General features: G+C 45.0%; 1 protein-coding gene across 6 annotated transcripts in view; it reads left to right on the top strand.

Moving 5' to 3' along the window:
- Nucleotides 1–2,425: 2,425 nt before the first annotated feature.
- The window catches only part of SMARCAL1 (SNF2 related chromatin remodeling annealing helicase 1), a 62,780-nt gene continuing 43,221 nt past the window's right edge, over nt 2,426–21,984 (top strand). For 4 of the 6 annotated variants that reach the window (XM_077829897.1, XM_077829895.1, XM_077829894.1 and 1 more), the window contains exons 1-7: nt 2,490–2,628; nt 3,732–4,724; nt 9,244–9,294; nt 11,672–11,932; nt 13,001–13,051; nt 18,282–18,465; nt 20,809–20,959. In XM_077829897.1, the coding sequence (XP_077686023.1) occupies nt 3,821–4,724; nt 9,244–9,294; nt 11,672–11,932; nt 13,001–13,051; nt 18,282–18,465; nt 20,809–20,959 (1,602 nt within the window). In that variant the 5' untranslated portion in view covers nt 2,490–2,628; nt 3,732–3,820. Of the gene's footprint in view, nt 2,629–3,060; nt 3,128–3,731; nt 4,725–9,243; nt 9,295–11,671; nt 11,933–13,000; nt 13,052–18,281; nt 18,466–20,808; nt 20,960–21,984 lie in introns of those variants that run through there. The other 2 variants (XM_077829892.1, XM_077829893.1) reach the window with 2 other exon arrangements.

Below are 21,984 nucleotides of genomic sequence, written 5' to 3'. Positions count from 1 at the left end.
CTGAATTAATTCCTGTTTGAACTGCTTCAGCGCTTCACGCTGGGATACAGACTCCCTTATACTTTCTCTTCTCCAGTGTGAGTTTCTCTGTGTCCTTCTTCCCTTCCCTTCCCACACTGTTCTCTCTCCTTACCATGCACCTTGGCAAATATGTCATTCAGCCTCAGGTATAGCCTCAGTGCTATAAAAGTAAGAGTTAAAAATGTGTCAGGGATCATAGTGCTAACACCAAATAACTTGTGTGTGTGTCCAGGCTGATTTCCCACTCTGGCACTTTGAGTGCAGAAGGTCGGAGTCCGCAAGAATTCTAAAAATTAATAAAAAGAAAAGGAGTACTTGTGGCACCTTGGAGACTAACCAATTTATTTGAGCATGAGCTTTCGTTTTCACTTCCTATAACGTGAGCTGTAGCTCACGAAAGCTCATGCTCAAATAAATTGGTTAGTCTCTAAGGTGCCACAAGTACTCCTTTTCTTTTTGCGAACACAGACTAACACGGCTGTTACTCTGAAACCTAAAAATTAATACTGGCCACTCCAGGCTTGAATTAAATCCCAAGGTTACAGCTTCTCTCTGACCTTGGATGGATAAATGCTGCTACCACCCAAGGGCCAAACCCCCTTGAGAACCCAGGAAGGCGCACTTGGGAATTCCTTCGTGTGGGGTACCCTCAAGCCCTTTCACACACACACACACACACACACCCCCAGGGGAAGAGCTGAGAGAAAAAGACAAAGGAAATCAGCTGTTGCCACCAACTAATTAAACAATGTGCACAAACCTCTTAGGACACAAATTCAATCCTGTTTTTAAAAAAGGTAAATTTTATTAAAAACAAAAAGAAAATACATCTGAAAACTCAGGCTATTGATAGATCTTTTTTTAAAAAAACACTTACAAGAATTAAGCACCAAAAATAACTTTCTTGAGGTCCAGCTTAAAGGTTACAAGCAAAACAAAAGCACCTGGGGTTAGCACAAAGGAGTCCACAAGCCATAAAGAAATAAAAGGGATAAACCTAATTGCATCCGATGAAGTGAGCTGTAGCTCACGAAAGCTTATGCTCAAATAAATTGGTTAGTCTCTAAGGTGCCACAAGTACTCCTTTTCTTTTTGCGAATACAGACTAACACGGCTGTTACTCTGAAACCTGCATCTTCCTAGACATTTTCTGATCTACTTACATATCTGGGGTTATAAATGAGTAGTTTCTAGTATGATTCTGATGATTTTTGCATAGCTGGCTCCAAGCTTCTTACAGCATAGTCTTTGCCCTGTTTGCCTCTCCCCAGAGAACAACAACAGACACACATAAGGGGAGTCTTTGTTTTAATTTAAAAAAAGTTCTAGCCTTCCCATTGGCTTTTTTGGCCAGGTGCCCACTCACTTCCTTTTACCTATGCATAGCAACGAGACTTTTTAACCCTTTACAGGGAAAGCAAGTAGAGAACAGCTACTAAGAGGGATTTTATAGCTAACTGGCTGGCTGGGTGTCTGTAAAAGGGAGCTAGCTATCCCTCCACCTTTCATTTATCACAGTGTGTTTTGAGAGGCTGACAGAGGGTGCTTGATCTTGAAGTGCCAGGAGTGGGGGAGCGAGGTTTTCTTTGCTTTAGACTGTAATTTGCAGCGTTGTCCTAGCTGTGTTGGTCCTAGCATATGAGACAAGGTAGGTGAGGTAACATCTTTTACTGGATCAACTTCTGCTGGTGAAAGAGACGCGCTTTTGAGCTACACAGAGCTCTTCTTCAGGTCCTCTGGTGAGGCCTTGGATGAGGCTGGCTGCCAGAGAGCTGGGAGTGTGCTCCCGAAAAAAACCTGAGAAAAGGTATGTTTTCTGTGTGTAGCTTGAGAGCTTGTCTCTCTCACCAACAGAAGCTGGTCCAATAAGAGAGATTACCTCCCCCACCTTGTCTCTTAGATTGTAACAATATTTCCAAAGCCTTGTGACCCACTGATTGCCTTTCCTTCCCCCTGACCCGCCCCCCCCCCGGAAATGTTGTTACGATCTAAGAGACAAGGCGGGGGAGGTAAGATATTACTCTCATTTTTGCATTAGGGTGTGGTGGGGTGGACATTACACACCATTCGCAGGGTGAGGAAGGCACCTCCCATACTGTCATTACCAACTACACACTATTCATGCTATTATTAATTATATTATATGGGTGAAACTGAGGCATGGAGGGAGATGATGCCACGTGGCCACACGGTCAATGGCAGAGCCAGCTGGAGAACCCAGGCGTCCTGCTGCCTCTCCCCCGCCCAGGGTGTAAACTTAACCACTAGACTACTGCTCGTGAGGTGGGCTTCGGGAGACTACATCTCCCACGGTGCAACGGGACCACAATTCCCAGCATGCAGCGCGCGCCCCGCCAGCTAATCTCCCCCTCCCGGTGGGGCGCTGCCTGCTGGGAGTTGTAGTCCGGACAGATGCGCACTCCTGGGGGGCGGGCTCCGCCTCTCGCCCTGCGTTGGGAGCGGCCCGCGGGGCTGCGTGCGCGCAGGTACCAGGGCGACGGCCGCCGTGGGGAGGGGCGCGTGGCTCCCGTCGGCCACGTGACGCCGGGGCCCTCGAGGGAGCCCGGCTCCGGGAGGGGCGGCGCTGAGCCGAGCCCCCGTAGCTGGGTGAGCCCTAGTAGCTGGGAGGGGTGGAGGGGGTGAGCCCCAGTTGATGGGGGGTGTGAGCCCCAGTACCTGGGAGGGGCGGAGCCCCAGTACCTGGGGGGGCAGAGCCCCAGTTGCTGGGGGGGGCAGAGGGGGGTGAGCCCCAGTACCTGGCGGGGCAGAGCCCCAGTTGCTGGGGGGGGCAGAGGGGGGTGAGCCCCAGTACCTGGGGGGGGGTGAGCCCTAGTATCTGGGAGGGGCAGGGGGGAGCCCAGGTTTCTGGGGGGGTGAGCCACAGTACCTAGGGGGGGCAGAGGGGGATGAGCCCCAGTAGCTGGGAGAGGTGGAGGGTGAGCCCCGGCATCCAGGAGGGGTAGGGGAGTGAGCCCCAGTATCTGGGAGAGGGTGGGGTGAATGAGCCGTCGTCACCTTTGAATTTCTCAGAGGAAGGGGCTGAATTGCTACCTGTAGCTATGGGAATGCCATTGGTGCTGGAAGTGTAAATTTCCCAAGGCAGGAGGTGAGCCCTTGCCGTGCGCCATGGATTATGGGGCTCAATTTGAGTTTGCCACTTGCTGCAAGAGGCTGAGCCGGAAGGATAACGTTTGGTCATACAATACTTTCCCACCCCTACCCCCCTCTCCCTTAGGAGTCAAGGCCCTTGATTTCCAGGCTAGTTGCATGGATGAGAGATTTCTTCAGTCATTTTTTCTGACTGCATCCACGTCGGGCTGGCCCGATGTTGTTCAGAGCCCTATGGGAGGTCATGTGCAAGGGCTCAGTTGTATTTCAGGATATGCACAAATCTTGGTGGGGTTGAGGGAAGACTTTGGTAGTTGGCGTATGTGGGGTGTTTTGTTCTTTTTTTTTTTTTTTTTTTTTAAGCAAGGAGGTGTAGGGTGCAGGGACCCCAAAGGCGAGTGTCTCTATGGTTGCCCACTTTGCATATGGCTTAAGTCTAGCCCTGAGTCCATGCTGTTGCCTTGCTTTTATTTTAGGTATTTGTACTGCACCAGTCACTCTGGTGTCTAGGTGCCAGTGGCACCATTTCATCAATAAAAAACAAATGCCTTCCATGCATATGGTTAAAATTTACCAGAACCTTGGTCTTGTGTTTTATTTAGGTTCGCCTCCAGTCCTGTAAAAGGAACAGTTGGCTTCCTCACTAGTATTCAACACACAGGATTCAGGACTATCATTTTAATTGTGGAAGATGTCATCTGGCCTTACGGAAGAACAGAAAAGAAAAATTGAGGAGAACAGACAAAAGGCCTTGGCTAGAAGAGCAGAGAGACTAGCAGCCCAGCAAGGAGGGCCTGATGGGCTCACTAGCCAACAATCCAACCAGCAGAATCCAAGCTATCGAAGAAACCTGGAGCATCAGTGTATGAAACAAGAAAACAATCACGTTAGGTTCATTAACCAACACCAGCAGACACCCAGCAGCCATGTGGCGCAGAAGAGCTATGTTCATAAAGGATATAATCACTTTAACGCACCCCAGCAGATGGCTGGTTCATGTGGCGTGCAACAGGAGAATTGTTCAGAGGGCTCAAAGCAAGATTCGTGGAGTCAAATGTGCAGCACTAAACAATCCCTCCCGATACTCCAGAATTCTTTGAGTCCCCATCAACATTATTCAGGTTCTGAGCAACCCAAGTACCACGCAACATTCAAAAAACCTACAGAACCTTCTCATCCTAGATTAACTGCTAAGGAGCACCCTGATGATGTTAAACGTTTACAAAATCTGAACAGATCTGCCAGTGGACATGTTGGCATGAAATACATGCCATCACCGAGCAGTGCTACCTTGAGTGATTCTGAAATGTCAACAAATGCAGGGAAACCAACCTGTGGACCCTTCCCCCAAAAGGATAGCATCTCACAGTTTTGTGGCACTATGCGGCCACCCACTCTGTTGAAGGAGGGTAAGATGCAAAAGGTGGCCAGTTCTAGTGGTGTAGGCTCTAACTTGGAAATATTTTGTCATAGAAAAGTACCCAGTGTTATCAAAGGAAGGTGCGTGAAGCACAGTGAAGACCGATTCCAGGTTGAAGTAGGCTACAATGCAGAACTCATCGCTGTGTTTAAGAGCATACCTAGCAAAAGATATGGTAAGAAAACGTATAACAATTTATAATAATTTCTTAAGGTTGGTTTATGCCTCTGTTCTTAAGAAAAATCAGTATATCAGTCTCTTTAAGGAACTGTACAAAAATCACCTTACCCGTCACGGAAATGCAGCTGTTTGCAGGGGTGGAATATGGCAATGATGTTGTATATAGCTTTTAGGGGTGATGTGAAAAGTAAGGCAGTTGAAACTGCAGAAGAATTCAGGGAGTAAATAACTCAGACTGGAATTTAGCCAAGATAATCTCCATTAACCCCCCCCTCCCCTTGTATTGAAAGTGTCCTGAGATGTTTTGTGACTTCAGGCAGTCAGAACTAGAGTTGGTTGGAAGCTGGGTTTTCCACCTTGCAAAAAAATTTGAGCTTTTGGAAAAAATATCCTGATTTGTGAATATTTTTTTTAATTTTTCACAAAATGAAATATTTTTAAAATTGAGTAAATCAAAATGTTTAATTTCAGTAAATTTTGAAATGTGTTGATGTTGATCTTTTTAAAAAAATATATTAAAAAAAGTACATTTTGTAATGAAAAGTCACTTTGAAACAAAAAAAATCAAAGCTTTTCATTCTAAAAATGTCAAAACGTTTTTCCATTTGTTTCAAAATGAAATTTCATTTAATTTTCTATGATCGTGGAAAAAATGATTTTTGTCAAAATGGTACTTTTTTTTTTTTTTGACAAAAAAAAATTCCTGCCAGTTTTAGTCAGAACATTTGAGGGGGGGAAACAGTATTTGGAAATTGGTATTGGAGAAATGGTCAGTTAATTTCAGTTGCTCTTAGACAGTTGGTTGACTCATAGTCTTTAAGACCAGAAGAGACCATCATGATAATCTTGTCTGACCACCTTCACATCACAGACCACAAAACTTCAACCACCCACTCCTGAAATAGGCCCATAACTTCTGACTGAGGTACTGAAGACCTCAAATCTCAATGTCAAGACTTCAAGTTACAGAGAATTTACCATTTACTCTAGTTCAAACCAGTAAGTGACTCATGCCCTGTGCTGCAGTGGAGGGTGAAAATCCTCTGGGGTTTCTGGCAATCTGACTTGGTGAAAATTCCTTCCCGATCCCAAATATGGCAATCAGTCAGCCCTGAGCATTTGAGACCCACCAGCCAGACACCTGTGAAAGCATTCTCTGTAGTAATTCAGAGCCCTCCCCATCTAGTGCCACATCTCTGTCCACTGGAGATATTTGCTAATAGCAGTCACTCATGGACCATATGCCATTGTAGGCAACGTCATTATACTATCCCCTCCGTAAAGCTATCTAGCTCAGTCTTGAAACAAGTTAGTTTTTTTGCCCCCACTAGTCCTTTTGGAAAGCTGTTACAGAACTTCATTCCTCTGATGGTTAGAAACCTGCATCTAAGACTATGTCTACACTGCACTTTCGTCAGTAAAACTTTTGTCAATCGGGGGGTGAAAAAAATACCCGCCGACCGACAAAAGTGTTACCAACGAGTGCGGGTGTACACAGCGCATTGTTAGCAGGAGACGCTCTCCTGCTGACAAAGTTACCTCCCCTTGTTGGGGTGTTTTTATTTTGTCAGCAGGAGACCTCTCTCCTGCCGACAAAGTGCGGCTACACCGCATGCCTTACAGCAACACGGCCGTAGCAGCACACCTGTGTGGATGTAGACCGCCTAATTTGAAGCCTAAACTTGTTGATGGCCCATGTATATCCATTTGTTCTTGTGCTCACATTGGCCCTTAACTCAAGTCTGTAGTCAGCACCAGTTTAACCCTGTGGTCTCCAGCCATCCTAGTGTCCTCCAGGTTCTCCTTCTTAACATCCAAGGGCGTGCACAAATATTTGTACCACCATTATTTGCAAAATCCATTGTCCTTTTCAGCGCTGTGATTTACTTCCACACTCCTCTCATATTTGTGTGGATGTTTGTTTTACTATCCTACCGCTAAGTCTTTCTGTATTTCCAGCTGCCCTGCAGTTGTAATAACAATGCACAGTGCTTTTGACAGGTACTTCTGAAGTGTCTGCATAAACAGACCAGATTCTCTTTAATTACTAAGCCTTTAACAGGTTTCAGAGTAACAGCCGTGTTAGTCTGTATTCGCAAAAAGAAAAGGAGTACTTGTGGCACCTTAGAGACTAACCAATTTATTTGAGCATGAGCTTTCGTGAGCTACAGCTCACTTCATCAGATGCATACCGTGGAAACTGCAGCAGACTTTATATATACACAGAGAATATGAAACAATACCTCCTCCCACCCCACTGTCCTGCTGGTAATAGCTTATCTAAAGGAATCATCAGGTTAGGCCATTTCCAGCACAAATCCAGGTTTTCTCACCCTCCACCCCCCCACACAAATTCACTCTCCTGCTGCTGATAGCCCATCCAAAGTGACAACTCTTTACACAATGTGCATGATAATCAAGTTAGGCCATTTCCTGCACAAATCCAGGTTCTCTCACTCCCTCATCCCCCTCCAAAAACCCACCCCCATACACACACAAACTCACTCTCCTGCTGGTAATAGCTCATCCAAACTGACCACTCTCCAAGTTTAAATCCAAGTTAAACCAGAACATCTGGGGGGGGGGGGGGGTAGGAAAAAACAAGAGGAAATAGGCTACCTTGCATAATGACTTAGCCACTCCCAGTCTCTATTTAAGCCTAAATTAATAGTATCCAATTTGCAAATGAATTCCAATTCAGCAGTTTCTCGCTGGAGTCTAGATTTGAAGTTTTTTTGTTTTAAGATAGCGACCTTCATGTCTGTGATTGCGTGACCAGAGAGATTGAAGTGTTCTCCGACTGGTTTATGAATGTTATAATTCTTGACATCTGATTTGTGTCCATTTATTCTTTTCCGTAGAGACTGTCCAGTTTGACCAATGTACATGGCAGAGGGGCATTGCTGGCACATGATGGCATAAATCACATTGGTGGATGTGCAGGTGAACGAGCCTCTGATTGTGTGGCTGATGTTATTAGGCCCTGTGATGGTGTCCCCTGAATAGATATGTGGGCACAATTGGCAACGGGCTTTGTTGCAAGGATAAGTTCCTGGGTTAGTGGTTCTGTTGTGTGGTATGTGGTTGTTGGTGAGTATTTGCTTCAGGTTGCGGGGCTGTCTGTAGGCAAGGACTGGCCTGTTTCCCAAGATTTGTGAGAGTGTTGGGTCATCCTTTAGGATAGGTTGTAGATCCTTAATAATGCGTTGGAGGGGTTTTAGTTGGGGGCTGAAGGTGACGGCTAGTGGCGTTCTGTTATTTTCTTTGTTAGGCCTGTCCTGTAGTAGGTAACTTCTGGGAACTCTTCTGGCTCTATCAATCTGTTTCTTTACTTCTGCAGGTGGGTATTGTAGTTGTAAGAAAGCTTGACAGAGATCTTGTAGGTGTTTGTCTCTGTCTGAGGGGTTGGAGCAAATGCGGTTGTATCGCAGAGCTTGGCTGTAGACGATGGATCGTGTGGTGTGGTCAGGGTGAAAGCTGGAGGCATGCAGGTAGGAATAGCGGTCAGTAGGTTTCCGGTATAGGGTGGTGTTTATGTGACCATTGTTTATTAGCACTGTAGTGTCCAGCAAGTGGATCTCTTGTGTGGACTGGACCAGGCTGAGGTTGGTGGTGGGATGGAAATTGTTGAAATCATGGTGGAATTCCTCAAGGGCTTCTTTTCCATGGGTCCAGATGATGAAGATGTCATCAATATAGCGCAAGTAGAGTAGGGGCTTTAGGGGACGAGAGCTGAGGAAGCGTTGTTCTAAATCAGCCATAAAAATGTTGGCATACTGTGGGGCCATGCGGGTACCCATAGCAGTGCCGCTGATCTGAAGGTATACATTGTCCCCAAATGTGAAATAGTTATGGGTAAGGACAAAGTCACAAAGTTCAGCCACCAGAATTTAGGCTTAAATAGAGACTGGGAGTGGCTAAGTCATTATGCAAGGTAGCCTATTTCCTCTTGTTTTTTCCTACCCCCCACCCCCCCAGATGTTCTGGTTTAACTTGGATTTAAACTTGGAGAGTGGTCAGTTTGGATGAGCTATTACCAGCAGGAGAGTGAGTTTGTGTGTGTATGGGGGTGGGTTTTTGGAGGGGGGTGAGGGAGTGAGAGAACCTGGATTTGTGCAGGAAATGGCCTAACTTGATTATCATGCACATTGTGTAAAGAGTTGTCACTTTGGATGGGCTATCAGCAGCAGGAGAGTGAATTTGTGTGGGGGGGTGGAGGGTGAGAAAACCTGGATTTGTGCTGGAAATGGCCTAACCTGATGATTCCTTTAGATTAGCTATTACCAGCAGGACAGTGGGGTGGGAGGAGGTATTGTTTCATATTCTCTGTGTATATATAAAGTCTGCTGCAGTTTCCACGGTATGCATCTGATGAAGTGAGCTGTAGCTCACGAAAGCTCATGCTCAAATAAATTAGTTAGTCTCTAAGGTGCCACAAGTACTCCTTTTCTTTAAGCCTTTAACAGCACTGTTTGTTTCTGTTCCCAAATGACTCAAATTCTGTCCAATTTCAGATCCTGCTATGAAGATTTGGAATTTTAGTTTAGAAGACTACAGAAGTCTCAGTAAGTAAGCAGACCTGTGGAGTGATATGCAGGATCAAAGTCTCTATCTCATCTTTGCATGATTATTGTTGGCTGTGTTATTGCTTGGAGTAACGACGGGGCAGCACTGTTCAAACAGAAAACCCATTCTTCAGGCATGGGGCATTTGAGGGTCTGCTGTGAATCTGTGAACTTAGTTAGATTTAACTGGGTTTCTAGGTGTAATCTAAATGCTAAGTATATGCTTTCTCCACCCACTAACTGCATGTTTCAGGGGCGAACAAACCACAGTATATGGCTGAGTTCATGCATGTAGTTCATATGGGTTCATGCAGAGAAAGTGAAAACATTCCAGAAGTGCAGGCTGGCTAAAATACTTTACTGAATGATTTACTCTGATGCCATCTTTTTAAACAGTAAACTGTGTGTAGGTTTCATGAAGCTGTTTCTTTTCCTCTTTTTTGGGAGTGTGGGAAGTGAAATGGCATGATCTTCTTGGCTTTGTGAGGTTGCTATTGTGGTTGCCTCAGAATTTGGAATATCAGGGGATGGTTTTCTTCGTTGTGGACTGGAGAAAATTTGAGATGGTTGCAGCCATGCATTCCAGGTGGGCTTTTCAAAAGCACACAGTCTTGATCCAACTCTCCTTTCCTTGAAGTCAGTAGTAAAACTGCTGTTGATTTCAATGGGAGCAGATTTAGGCCAATGCTTTGGAAAAGTCCACCTTTCAGGCCTAATTTTAACCTCCCATGCAGATTGCTGTATATTTAAGCTCTGACAGGTGGCTCTCTTATAATCATAGAATATCAGGGTTGAAGGAACCTCAGGAGGTCATCTAGTCTAACCCTCTGCTCAAAGCAGGACCAATCCCCAACTAAATCATCCCAGCCAGGGCTTTGTCAAGCCTGGCCTTAAAAACCTCTATGGATGAAGATTCCACCACCTCCCTAGGTAACCTGTTCCAGTGCTTCACCACCCTCCTAGTGAAAAAGTTTTTCCTAATATCCAACCTCTTGTGTATCTTATACCGCGTAAGCAGAGTCCTAGCCCTGCACAGCTTACAGTCTAAATAGACCATTTTAAAATAGCATGTCATCTTTTTTTAAAATGTCTTGTCAAATTATCCTGAAGCGTGAGCTTATGGTAGAAGGCACCTAGTGAAAAGCAGCTGCTGGCATCCCTATCAGTAGATGGTTACCAAAGACAATCCTGAGTGTTTCATACACTATGATTAAATGGACTCTGTAGACTTGAAATCTAGGCAGTTTTTTAAAGACTAGTTCAAAAAATAGTGGCAGGTTCTGTACCTTTCCCTGCCAGTTTCTGTGGTTTTACAGTTACACTTTCCTGTACTTTTTAAAAAAAAGTTTCTATCTTTCATTGTTTGTGAAAGACCCTATCAAATAGGGGAAACAAAGTGTACACAAAATGAACAGAGAGGTTTTCCCCCCTAATTTCTTTAAAGCAGGGGTGGGTTATAGCTATATTAGATATAAAAAATCAGATAAAAATGAAAGTTTCCATACAGGCTTTAATTGAAAGACTTGCTTTTCATTTGTTAGATGCTTCTTCTGAAATTCTCCTTTTGGGATGAAATTTCACATGCTTGCATTCAGTTTGGAGGTGGCTTAGTATTATTTTATTTTTTAAAGTTAAATTGGATTAAAATCCATTTTGTCTGTTTGGAATTATTGGTGGGAGGAGGAGAGTCAGGGGGGCAAAATCTACTTTTCCAGCTTAAAAATGCCCTCAAACCTTAAGGCTTTTGTAGCTTGTCAATAGCTCAGAATGTCGGAGAAGGAAGCTTTACTGTTGTCATAATTCAACTCACAAAGGGATGGCCTCCGAGTTTGTAAGATGGGGGCGGGGGGAACCCACTGTAAGCAACAGAGATGTGGCGTCTGAGCATGCTCAGTGATCCTCCGTCAAGAATTTAATGGTGCCTAAGGAAATTTTGCCCCCTACGTCAGGTAGTGACATTACACAGGAGGCAGAGAGATTTCAGATCACGCTCCCTGGCGGCTTAGAGGGAACCTGGGCAGGGCTGGTGCAGCTTGTGTGCTGGATTCTCTACCTCTCCATTGCCAGCTCTGCTGCTCTTCTGTTACCATTGTCTGCTCTAAGGTGGGAGAGTAGGTTCACCCTGCTGCTGCACCTCACCTCAGCTCCCTGATCCTTGCTCTGTACGGGAAACAGGGCTAGCTGTCCCCTTTTGCCCTCAAGAGGAATGAGGCCTGTTCTGCTGATCTCCTTTCCCTCCTCGTCCCAAAGAATCCTGCACCTTTCGTCTGGGTTCAGTTTGGCTCCTGCTCTTTCTGTCCTTCGGGGAATTGAAGTTTTCATGGTCTGCCCATTTTTCATTTATTCTTTCCCATAAAGCCATTATTTTCCCCCGTAGTGGAAGCAGTGAAGCCGCTTTCCTCAGTGACTTTGGTACCATTTGAAGAGATGGATGCAGCTGGCCCAGCCACGTGTTCACAGTCTGTCGGCAGCGGGCCCAGCTTGAAATCCTTCTTAAAGACGTGCAGCGGCTGGAAGAGACCCTCTGCCAGCGTCCGGGGGAAGTGTGTTCTGATCTCACGCTCCCGGTTTGAGGTTGAGATTGGGTATGCTGCAGAAATTATTGAGGTGTTTAAACAGATGAATTCCAGGAATTACGGTGAGTCTCTGGTTTAATTGCTGCATTAATGTAATGGCATTGTTGGTGCTGGCTATATTCATGAACGCTTATAAAGTGCTTTGGGATTGAAAGATAAAAGGTTTGAAAGACAAGAGCAAATATGCTCTGGACACGCTGGAAGGAGAAGATCCGTATCAGGGAGGGTTTTGGTATATGTTGTAATAATGCTGGGCTGCTAAAACATTGTGCCCACTGCTTTGCTCTGTGGCAGCATGAATGACTCCCCATTTTGTTCAGAGACAAATTCCAAAGACCGTATTTCAGTGCTGGATGTGCTGAATTTGACCAGTGGTGCCCAACCTCTGCATCTCCGCACCTAATTTGTCATAGAAAATGACAGAACAAGTCAATGTGGAAATGTACATGATCTTCCTAGGTAATGAACTAAAATTGGTTGAGTTCACCCAGCCATGCTAATGTTTAGGAAGAGTTCTTATAGCACTCTTAGAACTACAAAGGTAGTTAAATATGCCCATCTTCACTCTACAGACAGGCAAACTGAAGGACAAAGAGGTGAAGTGACTTGCCCAGTGTCATGGCAGGCCAGTGACAGAGCAGGGAACAGAACCCAGGCCTCTTGACTCACAAGCCTGTGCCCAGTCTGCTGCATCATGCTGCCTGCTTGCAGCGGATCAGCTTTTTACTCACTCTTGACTTACAGGAAGATGCAACTGCTGTCAGAACAGAAGGCCGAGTTTGGCCTTAGTGTTGCACTTCGGGCACCCATGAATGAGGCAGCCCTGCATCTAGCTATTACTCTCTGAAAGTCAGCTGGGGTCTAATTGCCCATGTACTTTGCTGAGAACATATGCTCCCTTCCTCAAAACCATTTGGTTAGCATGAGATAGGAAGGTTTTAATAAATAAATAAATAAATAAAAGATGGCTGGCCAAGGTGGAAACTGTTTCAAAGCAGTTGTGAAATGGAGAGAATATTGAATGCTGCTGTCGCTGTTCGTTTATGGAAGAGTCAGGTGGTGCTGCGTTTTTTTTTTTTAAACGTCGTTTCTGACAACATTTGATTATTTTATTATTGTGACTGTTACAGACATGAAGACCAGAAAATGGAGTTTCCTACTGGAGGACTATGCAAGGCTAAGTGAGAAGCTGCATTTTCCTTGTGGGGTCTATTCTCTTGGGACGGTGACCCATTCAGGGCCCCATTGTACGAGGTGCTGCACAAAGGCATATGAAGATGTGATCTCTGCCAGGAGTAGAATTTCTGTTGTTTTTATTTCATATATTTTTAGTGTGTGTGATGATAATTATGAAAGTGAATTAATAATAGCGGGGGGGGGGGTTTCTACAGTAACTTCTCAGTTCTAGAGTGAACTAAACAGCGGAGGGAGAATGGCTTCTCTCACTGTCTCCCTCCTTCCCCTGATCTGTAGGCAAGCTCCAATAAGGGCTGCTGGCCCTTCATGTCCATCTCTGCAGAATTCTGGATCACTAGATCTGTACAGTTGCACTCTTGGATATGTTTCCACAGCAAAGTAAAACCTGCGGCTTGCCCGTGCCAGCCGAGTCGGGCTGCGGGGCTATTTTGTTAGTCTGTAGACTTCTGGGTTCAGGCTGGAGCCCAAGCTCTGGGACGCTCTCACCCCACAGGGTCCTAGAGCTTGGCTACCAGCCCAAGCCCAGAAGTCTGCACAGCAAAGAAACAGGCCCGTAGCCCGAGCCCAAGTCAGCTAGCACAGGCCAGCCGTGGGTGTCTAGTTGCTAGAAATACCCTTAGTGTCTTCTACCCTGGCCTGTCCCTAGTTCCCCACCCTCCTCCCTTGTGCTGGCCTATTCTGCAGCTGGCACACAGTCACCCCCAACCTGTGCTGAACAAGGGATTTGCATGCATGAGTGCTCTGCCCACACCCCTGCCAGCAGTCCATTGCAGGACTTAAATACTGTGAAGAATATCATGCTGGTGACTTTCACCTTCTAAGTTTTTCAGATTAAGTTTGCTCAGTTTATAAGTGAACTGATGACTTTCCTAACTGCCAGCGTCAGAACCATAGTCTGTGTGCTGACTGTCAAGGTGGTTTTGTCCAGCTTAAGATGGTATGGCTAGAAATAAAGCCTCTGTAATCGGAACTCAGCCAACAGGTTTGTAGTTGATGTACAAGGCAGACTAGAGTCCAGGTTGCTCTCCTGTGGCTGTGTTGACTGCTGGGCAAATGAGTCCCGGCTTGTTTCAATAAAGTGATCAGACTGAGTCAGCAGGCTCCCACAGAGCTGTTACGTCCTGCATGTTTTCATATTCCTCTGAAAAGCCCAAATGCTAAGATGATGGGCACTTAAAATTTTTTGAGTAAAATATGTTGAGTGAGAGAGCATCATTCTTCTACTTATAAGTACGCTCCAGGCGTAGTCTATAGCCATAACATTCACTTCTGGGCACAATCAGACATGCAGTCTCCTCTCCCTTTGTACCCATGTGTGGTGTTGACAAAATTCTGACCCACACAGCAGGGTGTAAAATTGTATTTCTTTTAAAAGATGGATACGCTTTGCAAAAAGCGCTCTCACAGCAGTGTGCTCCCAGCACGTCTGCTTCTTAGTTCTGTGTGTTTCGTTAATGTCTGGAAAGTACTTTGAAGATGAAAAGCAGTGCAGAAGCACTCAGTGTTATAATTATTACTTATCATTCCATTCTACTTGCTTTGGGCCCTCATACTTCCTGAAATATGAGTTAGAGCAGGATAAGCTTTAGAAGGAAATTGCAAGATGCCCTATAATGGTGCTATAACACTGTTGTGGAGGATTGTACAGTCATGGTCCAAAATCCTGCAGCTTAATGCTAGTCCAGTACTGTACACCATTACTATGGGTTAATGGAGCATTTTTAATAATTGAGTGCTTGTATACTCTAGCGATGAGTGCGTTAGGGATACTAATAGTAATCAAGGAGCTGGAAGCCAGGACGCCGGATGTAGCGTTAGAGGAGAGGCTGCTTTATGATGGTGAAGAGGCAAAAGATTTTTGGGTGAGCAAGCCTACATTCTGAAACAACAATATAAAGACCCTAACAGGACAGGAGAATGGAGTTACACAGTGGAGGCTAGTTGAGGATGCACAGCATCTTGCAGGATAGGGCCTGTGCAAAGGGCATGATCTTGTCGGGTGACGAGCAGTTCCTGCTCAATGCTGAGTTTGCTCAGTCTTTTCAGTTGGCTGGCTTTTCTGAGGGTTGAGGGCTTGCACTGCCTTGGAAGAAGCATTCCGTATCTTGCAGGCCAGAATCAGGTCCACGGAAAGGGATAAAGGGTCCTGTAGGTGGTGTCCTAGGAGGACACTTGTGAGGGGTTTGCAGCCCTCTCATATTGCACCTGTCGAGAAGCTCTGTCCCTCTTCACTTACCCCAGCAAAAAAGTAAAATATGGCTTGGTGCCTGTGCCTTATCTTCTGCAATGATTTCCTTTTGTCAGGAACTGTTCCGAGGGGTTAATATCTATTTGCCCAGTTACTCAGTCATCTTTAGGTAAAAGGTCACTTCCGTAAAAAATGACTCTTGGATGAATCATGCTGGCTGCAGACGCATCCTAATGATTTTTCTAGCTTTTCTGTAGAACAATAGCGTCAGAATGATCATGTAGGAAATTGTAGCAATTATAGTAACACAATAAGTAAGTCTGTGAGTTTAATAACAGGCTTTTGATATACTTAGGGGGGAGAGATTTCCCACTATTGAAAGAGCATAGAGTAAACTGGAGAGCTGAGGAAATTCAGACCATCACACAAGCACAAACTGAAATCCTTTCAAGTAAGGGTTTTTTTACTTGTGTAGCAGGAATCCAGTCTGCTCCTCTGCTCTAGAGAGAACTGAAACTAAGATAAAAATCCACAGTCTGGAGGCCTATTTGGTGCCCACACAGTTGTAATACATAAAATCAGTGAGCACAAATTTAAATTTGAGTAGCTCTGTATGTTTGTACAGCTGGAAGTGTTCTATATTCCCCCAATTTCCTATTTTAGTGGTTTAAAAATAGAGGTGCTTCCAGAAATAAGGGGGGCAGTGCGTGCATTGCATGCATGCTTGGTATAGCGCCGTGTGGGGGTATGCGCGCGTGTGTTGGGTATAATGCAGAAATGCATTTTGATTTCTCTACGTAGTCAAAAAAAAAAAAACTGTGAAGAAAAATCAGTTTAAAATGTGTGCTAGCCAGATTAGAGCAGGAAATCGTGTTAATATTATTAATTCTTAATCATTTTCTCTTGGAGTAAAAAGTGTTTTTCACTTTGCTTTTATGAGGGAGAGGGAATGGAGGGGTGTGAAATAAGGGTATCTGAAAATTGAATGTTATGAAATTTTGACCACCGACTTGTGACTTTAAAAGATTAAACCCCAGATTTTTTGCACCAGGGGTATGTGGGAACTTGTTACAGCATCGGATAAAGGCTTGTGCTGCATATCATTGCAAATTGATGTATGGATGAAGGATATAAATGTTCTGATGTTTAGTGATAGTTTCATAGCAGAGAGTAAAATCCGGTACAGCTTCCCTAAGGATATGGTATGTCCATGCATTAAAGGATGTTTTTAAAAGCCTTTGGATGTTGCTTGAACTAGGCTTCAAAGCACAGTCCTAGCCTAATGTAATTACCACGTCTTCTGTGAAGTAGTTACAAAACAAAGTCATGGGCAAGTTCAAAAAGTGTATAATTGGCAAATCTCTTTCCCCAATCCTGAAACCCGCCTAGAACCACCCATCCTTTGTTATATCAAGCCCTATCTTATTTGAAAACAGGATTACTATTTATTAATTATTATTTAATACATGCAGCGTGGTAGTACCCAGAGGCCCTAGTCAGATAGCCCATGTGCTTGGTGCTGTACAAACATATACAGTATGAAGACAGTTCCTGCCCCAGAAAAGTTAAGATGAGTGACGCACGATGGAGGGCAGACACAATCCCATTATATGCAGCTGTTATGCAGGGATACATTGACAAGGAAAGATTTTAGCCTGGGAATGTGACTCTGTTCAGACAATAGCGATTCAAACCAGTTCTGCTCAGATAATCGAGGAGGAACTCTCTGCAGAGGGACACACCGGGGGTCTGCTACTTCAGAGTTCTGAAGCAGAACGAGATCAAAACCTCAGTTCTACGGTGCTTACGGGGACTCTGCTAGTCAGTGTCAAGGTTCCTTCCCCACTCTGAACGCTAGAGTACAGATGTGAGGACCTGCATGAAAACCTCCTAAGCTTACTTTTACCAGCTTAGGTTAAAACTTCCCCAAGGTACAAACTGTTTTACCCTTTGCCCTTGGACTTTCGCTGCCACCACCAAACGTCTAACACCGGTATTATTATTATTAGGAAAGAGTTTGTTTGGAAATGTCTTTCAACCCAAAATCCTCCCAAATCTTACCCCCTTTTTTCTGGGGAAGGTTTGATAAAAATCCCCACCAATTTGCATAGGTGACCACAGACCCAAACCCTTGGATCTTAAGAACAACGAAAAAAGCATTCAGTTTCTTAAAAGAAGAATTTTAATAGAAGAAAAAGTAAAAAAGAATCACCTCTGTAAAATCAGGATGGTAAATACCTTACAGGGTAATTAGATTCAAAACATAGAGAATCCCTCTAGGCAAAACCTTAAGTTACAAAAAGACACAAAGGCAGGAATATCATTCCATTCAGCACAGCTTATTTTCTCAGCCATTTAAACAAACAGAATCTAACGCATATCTAGCTAGATTACTTACTAAGTTCTAAGACTCCATTCCTGTTCTGTCCCCAGCAAAAGCATCACACAGACAGACCCAGACCCTTTGTTTCTCCCCCCTCCAGCTTTGAAAGTATCTTGTCTCCTCATTGCTCATTGTGGTCAGGTGCCAGCGAGGTTATCCTAGCTTCTTAACCCTTTACAGATGAAAGGGTTTTTCCTCTGGCCAGGAGAGATTTTAAAGGTGTTTACCCTTCCCTTTATATTTATGACAGTCAGTAATAAAAATAAGGATTTGAACAAGGTGCTGTACGTTGTCTGTGGGGTAATCTGTGCCCTGGCTGATCAAATACGTTATTAAAAACTTCCTGTTCACACGGGACCGGGGACCTGTGCTAGCAGCGGTTGTCATGGGAAAACAGGGTCAAGCAGCACTGTGCTTGGCAGCTATGTCTGCATGTGTGGGTAGCTAACAGCCCCGGGTTTGAAAACAGATTTTCGGTAACATAGTTGGGCCATCCCTATTGGATCAGGCAAGACTTTCTTGAGCTGTTTCAGGACAAGCGTAGTATCCTAATGCTGGTGGGACCAAAATGTCCCCCTGCTGCTAGTGTATATTCCACATGTGAACCCCATTCAGCTAACAGGTTGCTGTTTATTCTTTTCAGTGGAAGCTGTACAGCGCCTTTCGACGGTAGAGGTGGAACCGCTGCCCAAGCCAGTAATACAAGCCTTTGGTCCTCAGTTTGACGAGCCCGCCTTTCATGTCTCAGACATTCCCGAAGCTGACCTTTCAGCGGTGGATTCCAAAATTGTGATGAGCCTCATGCCCTTTCAGAGAGAAGCCGTGAAGTAGGTCCCATTCATATACCATGAAGAGCTTGGTCTGTGTCTATGGTTTGGCATTTCCCATCAGTGCGGTGTTTGCATTTTTTAATGAGACCCATCAGAGATGGGTTTGTATCCAGATTTCACCAAAGGGGTGCTGGGCTTTGGTACAGACTCAATTTGTCTTTGAATAGAAGGGTAATGAATCCCATTACACAGGTCTACCCAGTATGTATCCAGAATTTCTCAGGATGACTTGGGAAGGAAATCGCCTTTACCAGGGCACGTGATAGTGTGAAATATTTCCAAGTCATGTAAATCTGTCCCTTGGGTACATCTTTGGTTTTGCGTCTCCCCGGGTATGTGCACATGCATCATTTGCTTTTCTCATAAATTCAGCTTGTGTGCCCAAGTGCATTAGCTGACGTTTCTTTCTTTTTTTTTTTTTTTTTTTTTTACAAGCTGCACACATGTGCAGGGCAGCAAAACTGAATCCAAGGAAGATTTAAAACAAACTGATTATTTGTGGAGGGAGCAACTATAAAAATTTTTTTTTCCTCATTTGTGGTCACTATTTATTAGCAATCTCAAGCAGCAAAATGTCACAGCTAAATCCCCAGCCCCTGATATTAGCATAGGGCTATTAGTAATGGTTTTCTAGTCTGATCAGGGTAAACTCTGAAAGAACAGGTGAGTGTTTAGTAGTATCATGGAAAGAGCAGATTCAAACATCTCTAATGGTCTGATTCAACCCCAGCAAAATCAAAGTAATTCAGAAGCAGGGCTGAAATGGTTTCTTTAACCAGTCTGTTTTATCACAGTACTGCAGTACCCTGGCATCTGTACATCCTAAGACTGCATATTTGTTGCTCAGTCTCATTAATGCCAATGGAAGTGACCCATACACACTGAATGGAGAATTTTCAGGTCAGCACCTTCTGTAATACCTAGTACAATCAAATGGCCCAAGACCAAGGCTTCATTTTAATTTTTGGTTCGAGGTGTGGTGCAGTGATGGAATAAAATGAACATCTTAATCATTGCAAAAAGAAAAGGAGTACTTGTGGCACCTTAGAGACTAACCAATTTATTGAGGGCCAATAATTAGGCAGGCAAAAAAAGATTTTGAAGAACTACTAGCAAAAGACACACAAACTAACAGCAAAAAAAGTTTCAGTGTATCAGCAGCAGGAAGCCTGCCGAACAATCGGTGGGGCCACTGGATGAGCGAAGTGCTAAAGGAGCACTCAAAGAAGACAAAGCCACTGCAGAGAAGCCAGATGAATTCTTTGGCTGTTATCCAAGATGGTCAGGGATGCAACCCCATGCTCTGGGTGTTCCTAAGCCTCTGAGGGCCAGAAGCTGGGACTGGATTACAAGGGCTGGATCGCTTGCTAAATTGCCCAGTTCTGTTCATTCCCTCTGAAGCGTCTGGCACTGACCATTGTCGGATGGCAGGATAGTGGGCTAGATGGAGTGTTGGTCTGACCCTCTATGGCCATTCTTACGTTCAACATGATCTCAGTGTTTCCATAAAAGTGCAATTCTGAAGTGAAAAGCATTGATGTAAAAAACCTGTCTGTGTGTATTCAGAGCCCTGTCTACTGATTTTAGTGACAAAAATAAGTTTCTTACACCTGCAGACCCAGCACAGCTAGACTCTGTGAGTGGGATTTCATTCCGCCTTCTGCACCCTCAGTTACATTGCTTACTAAGTTCCAGTCAGTTAAACCTGTGGAAATCCATTGGAGACAATGGAACTGCCCGGCTGTCATTGGAAGTAGAATTAGAAGGCAGTGTGGCTGCACAGATGTTGCTGGAGGTCTCATTTGGACTGCAGAGCCTTTACTGCTGGTGGTGATGCTGGAGAAGGAGAAACCTCAGCTTGACTCAGACTGAGTTTTCAGGAGCTGGGTGGAATGAATTGGTTGGTCAGTCCAGTTCCCAGTGCACAAATGTTGGGCTCACAAAAGTCACCATGACAGTTAGTCTCAACTGCCCCCCTTTGTTGTCTCAGCAGAGAGAGACAAAGGGTTGCACAGACTGGACTGGACTATCTGCTTGTCCTGGAGATGGTCCTTGCCAGTCAGGTAGAGGCATCTTGGCAGGACTGCACAGGGAAGCTTGTGCTGCATTGTCTGCACTGTGCCAGTTGAGGGGCTAAACAGAGGGCTTCTGTCTGCCGGATTGTCAGGTCGCCACTATAACGTACTTTAAAAATAAAACCAAAGGGGCTGCAAAGGAAGCCTTCTGCTGTTTCCCTTTCCTCTTCTTTGGAAATGAGCTTCTCAGACTGGGGAGGGATTGTGCTAACCTTGGCTGGGAAGATGGGGAAAGGAGTAACCCTTCTGCTTTGTGTCCTTTCAGTTTTGCCATCTCCAGAGAAGGCCGTTTGCTTCTTGCAGATGACATGGGCTTGGGGAAGACTATCCAGGCTATCTGTATTGCTGCATATTACCGAAAGGAGTGGCCGTTGCTGGTGGTAACACCTTCCTCAGTGAGATTTACCTGGGCAGAGGTATTGTATGTTTAAATAGAACTTTTAGGGGCTCACCTGTGAGGTTTTTTTGTATGGATTCTATGAGGGATAGCAAAACTGCCATCCAGTTAGAAAAATAAGGGGAAAAATAGGAAGAGATGAGGTTCTCTTATCCCCTGTAATTGCAAAGAAGCTGATCATATGACACATGCTTGGCTGAGTCTAATGGATGATCCTCATTCCATGTTCCAGAGAAAGGTTAGGAAAAAAGATCTTTGACAAAATGGCCTTAAGGAAAAATTCCTCTCCGACCCCATATATGGTAGTTGGTTTAACCTTGTGCATGTGAACCAGAATCACTGTAGTTAAGCATCTTAATTTCATTAATGCCCAAAACACCATTGGTATCCATGCAATTGTCTGCTTCTTCTGAAACCTACCAAGATGGGTTCTGTCAGTGTCTCAGCTGCTACAGAATTCCAGATACGGAAATTCTGCTCTGTATGTCTGCAATTCCCACTGACGTCAGCAAGCATGGCCAGTGCCTTTTTCAGGGCAAAATTTGACCCATCAGCTTTAATCTACAAAACCCTCAAAATTCTTTATCATCATTTCCCTGCGCTGTTGTGTGGACACCCAGGAGTGATTCAAGGGCCGTGCGCTTGATTAGCAGAGCTGCACACATCTGGCAGCATGTGTTCAGGTGTTCTTCCGCCCCGCCGCTTTGCAGCCACATTGCTCCTGTAGCTGCTCCCGGGACCCTCCTGCTGGCTGTGCAGAGTTGGGGGAGCGGGGTGCTGATGTCAGGGTGTCCCCCCACCCACCCCACTGCCCCTGTACCTCATCTCCACAGAGCAGGGAAGAGGGGACAAGGCTCAGGACTCGGAGCAGGAGAGAACTGCTGTGGTCTGAGGTCTGAACGAGCCGTCCGGGTGGTGAGTGAGTGCCTTAAAGAGACTTTCCCAGCAGCCAGCTCACACAATCTCGCATTCGCACTCTGTCTCTCCGCCTTCCTCTTGCCCGTGTACCCCATCTCTGCAGAGTGGGGGAGGGGAGACAGGGCT

Source organism: Eretmochelys imbricata, chromosome 11 (assembly GCF_965152235.1).
Source record: "Eretmochelys imbricata isolate rEreImb1 chromosome 11, rEreImb1.hap1, whole genome shotgun sequence".
NCBI lineage: Eukaryota > Metazoa > Chordata > Testudines > Cheloniidae > Eretmochelys > Eretmochelys imbricata.
This window is presented reverse-complemented; position numbering and strand designations above follow the sequence as displayed.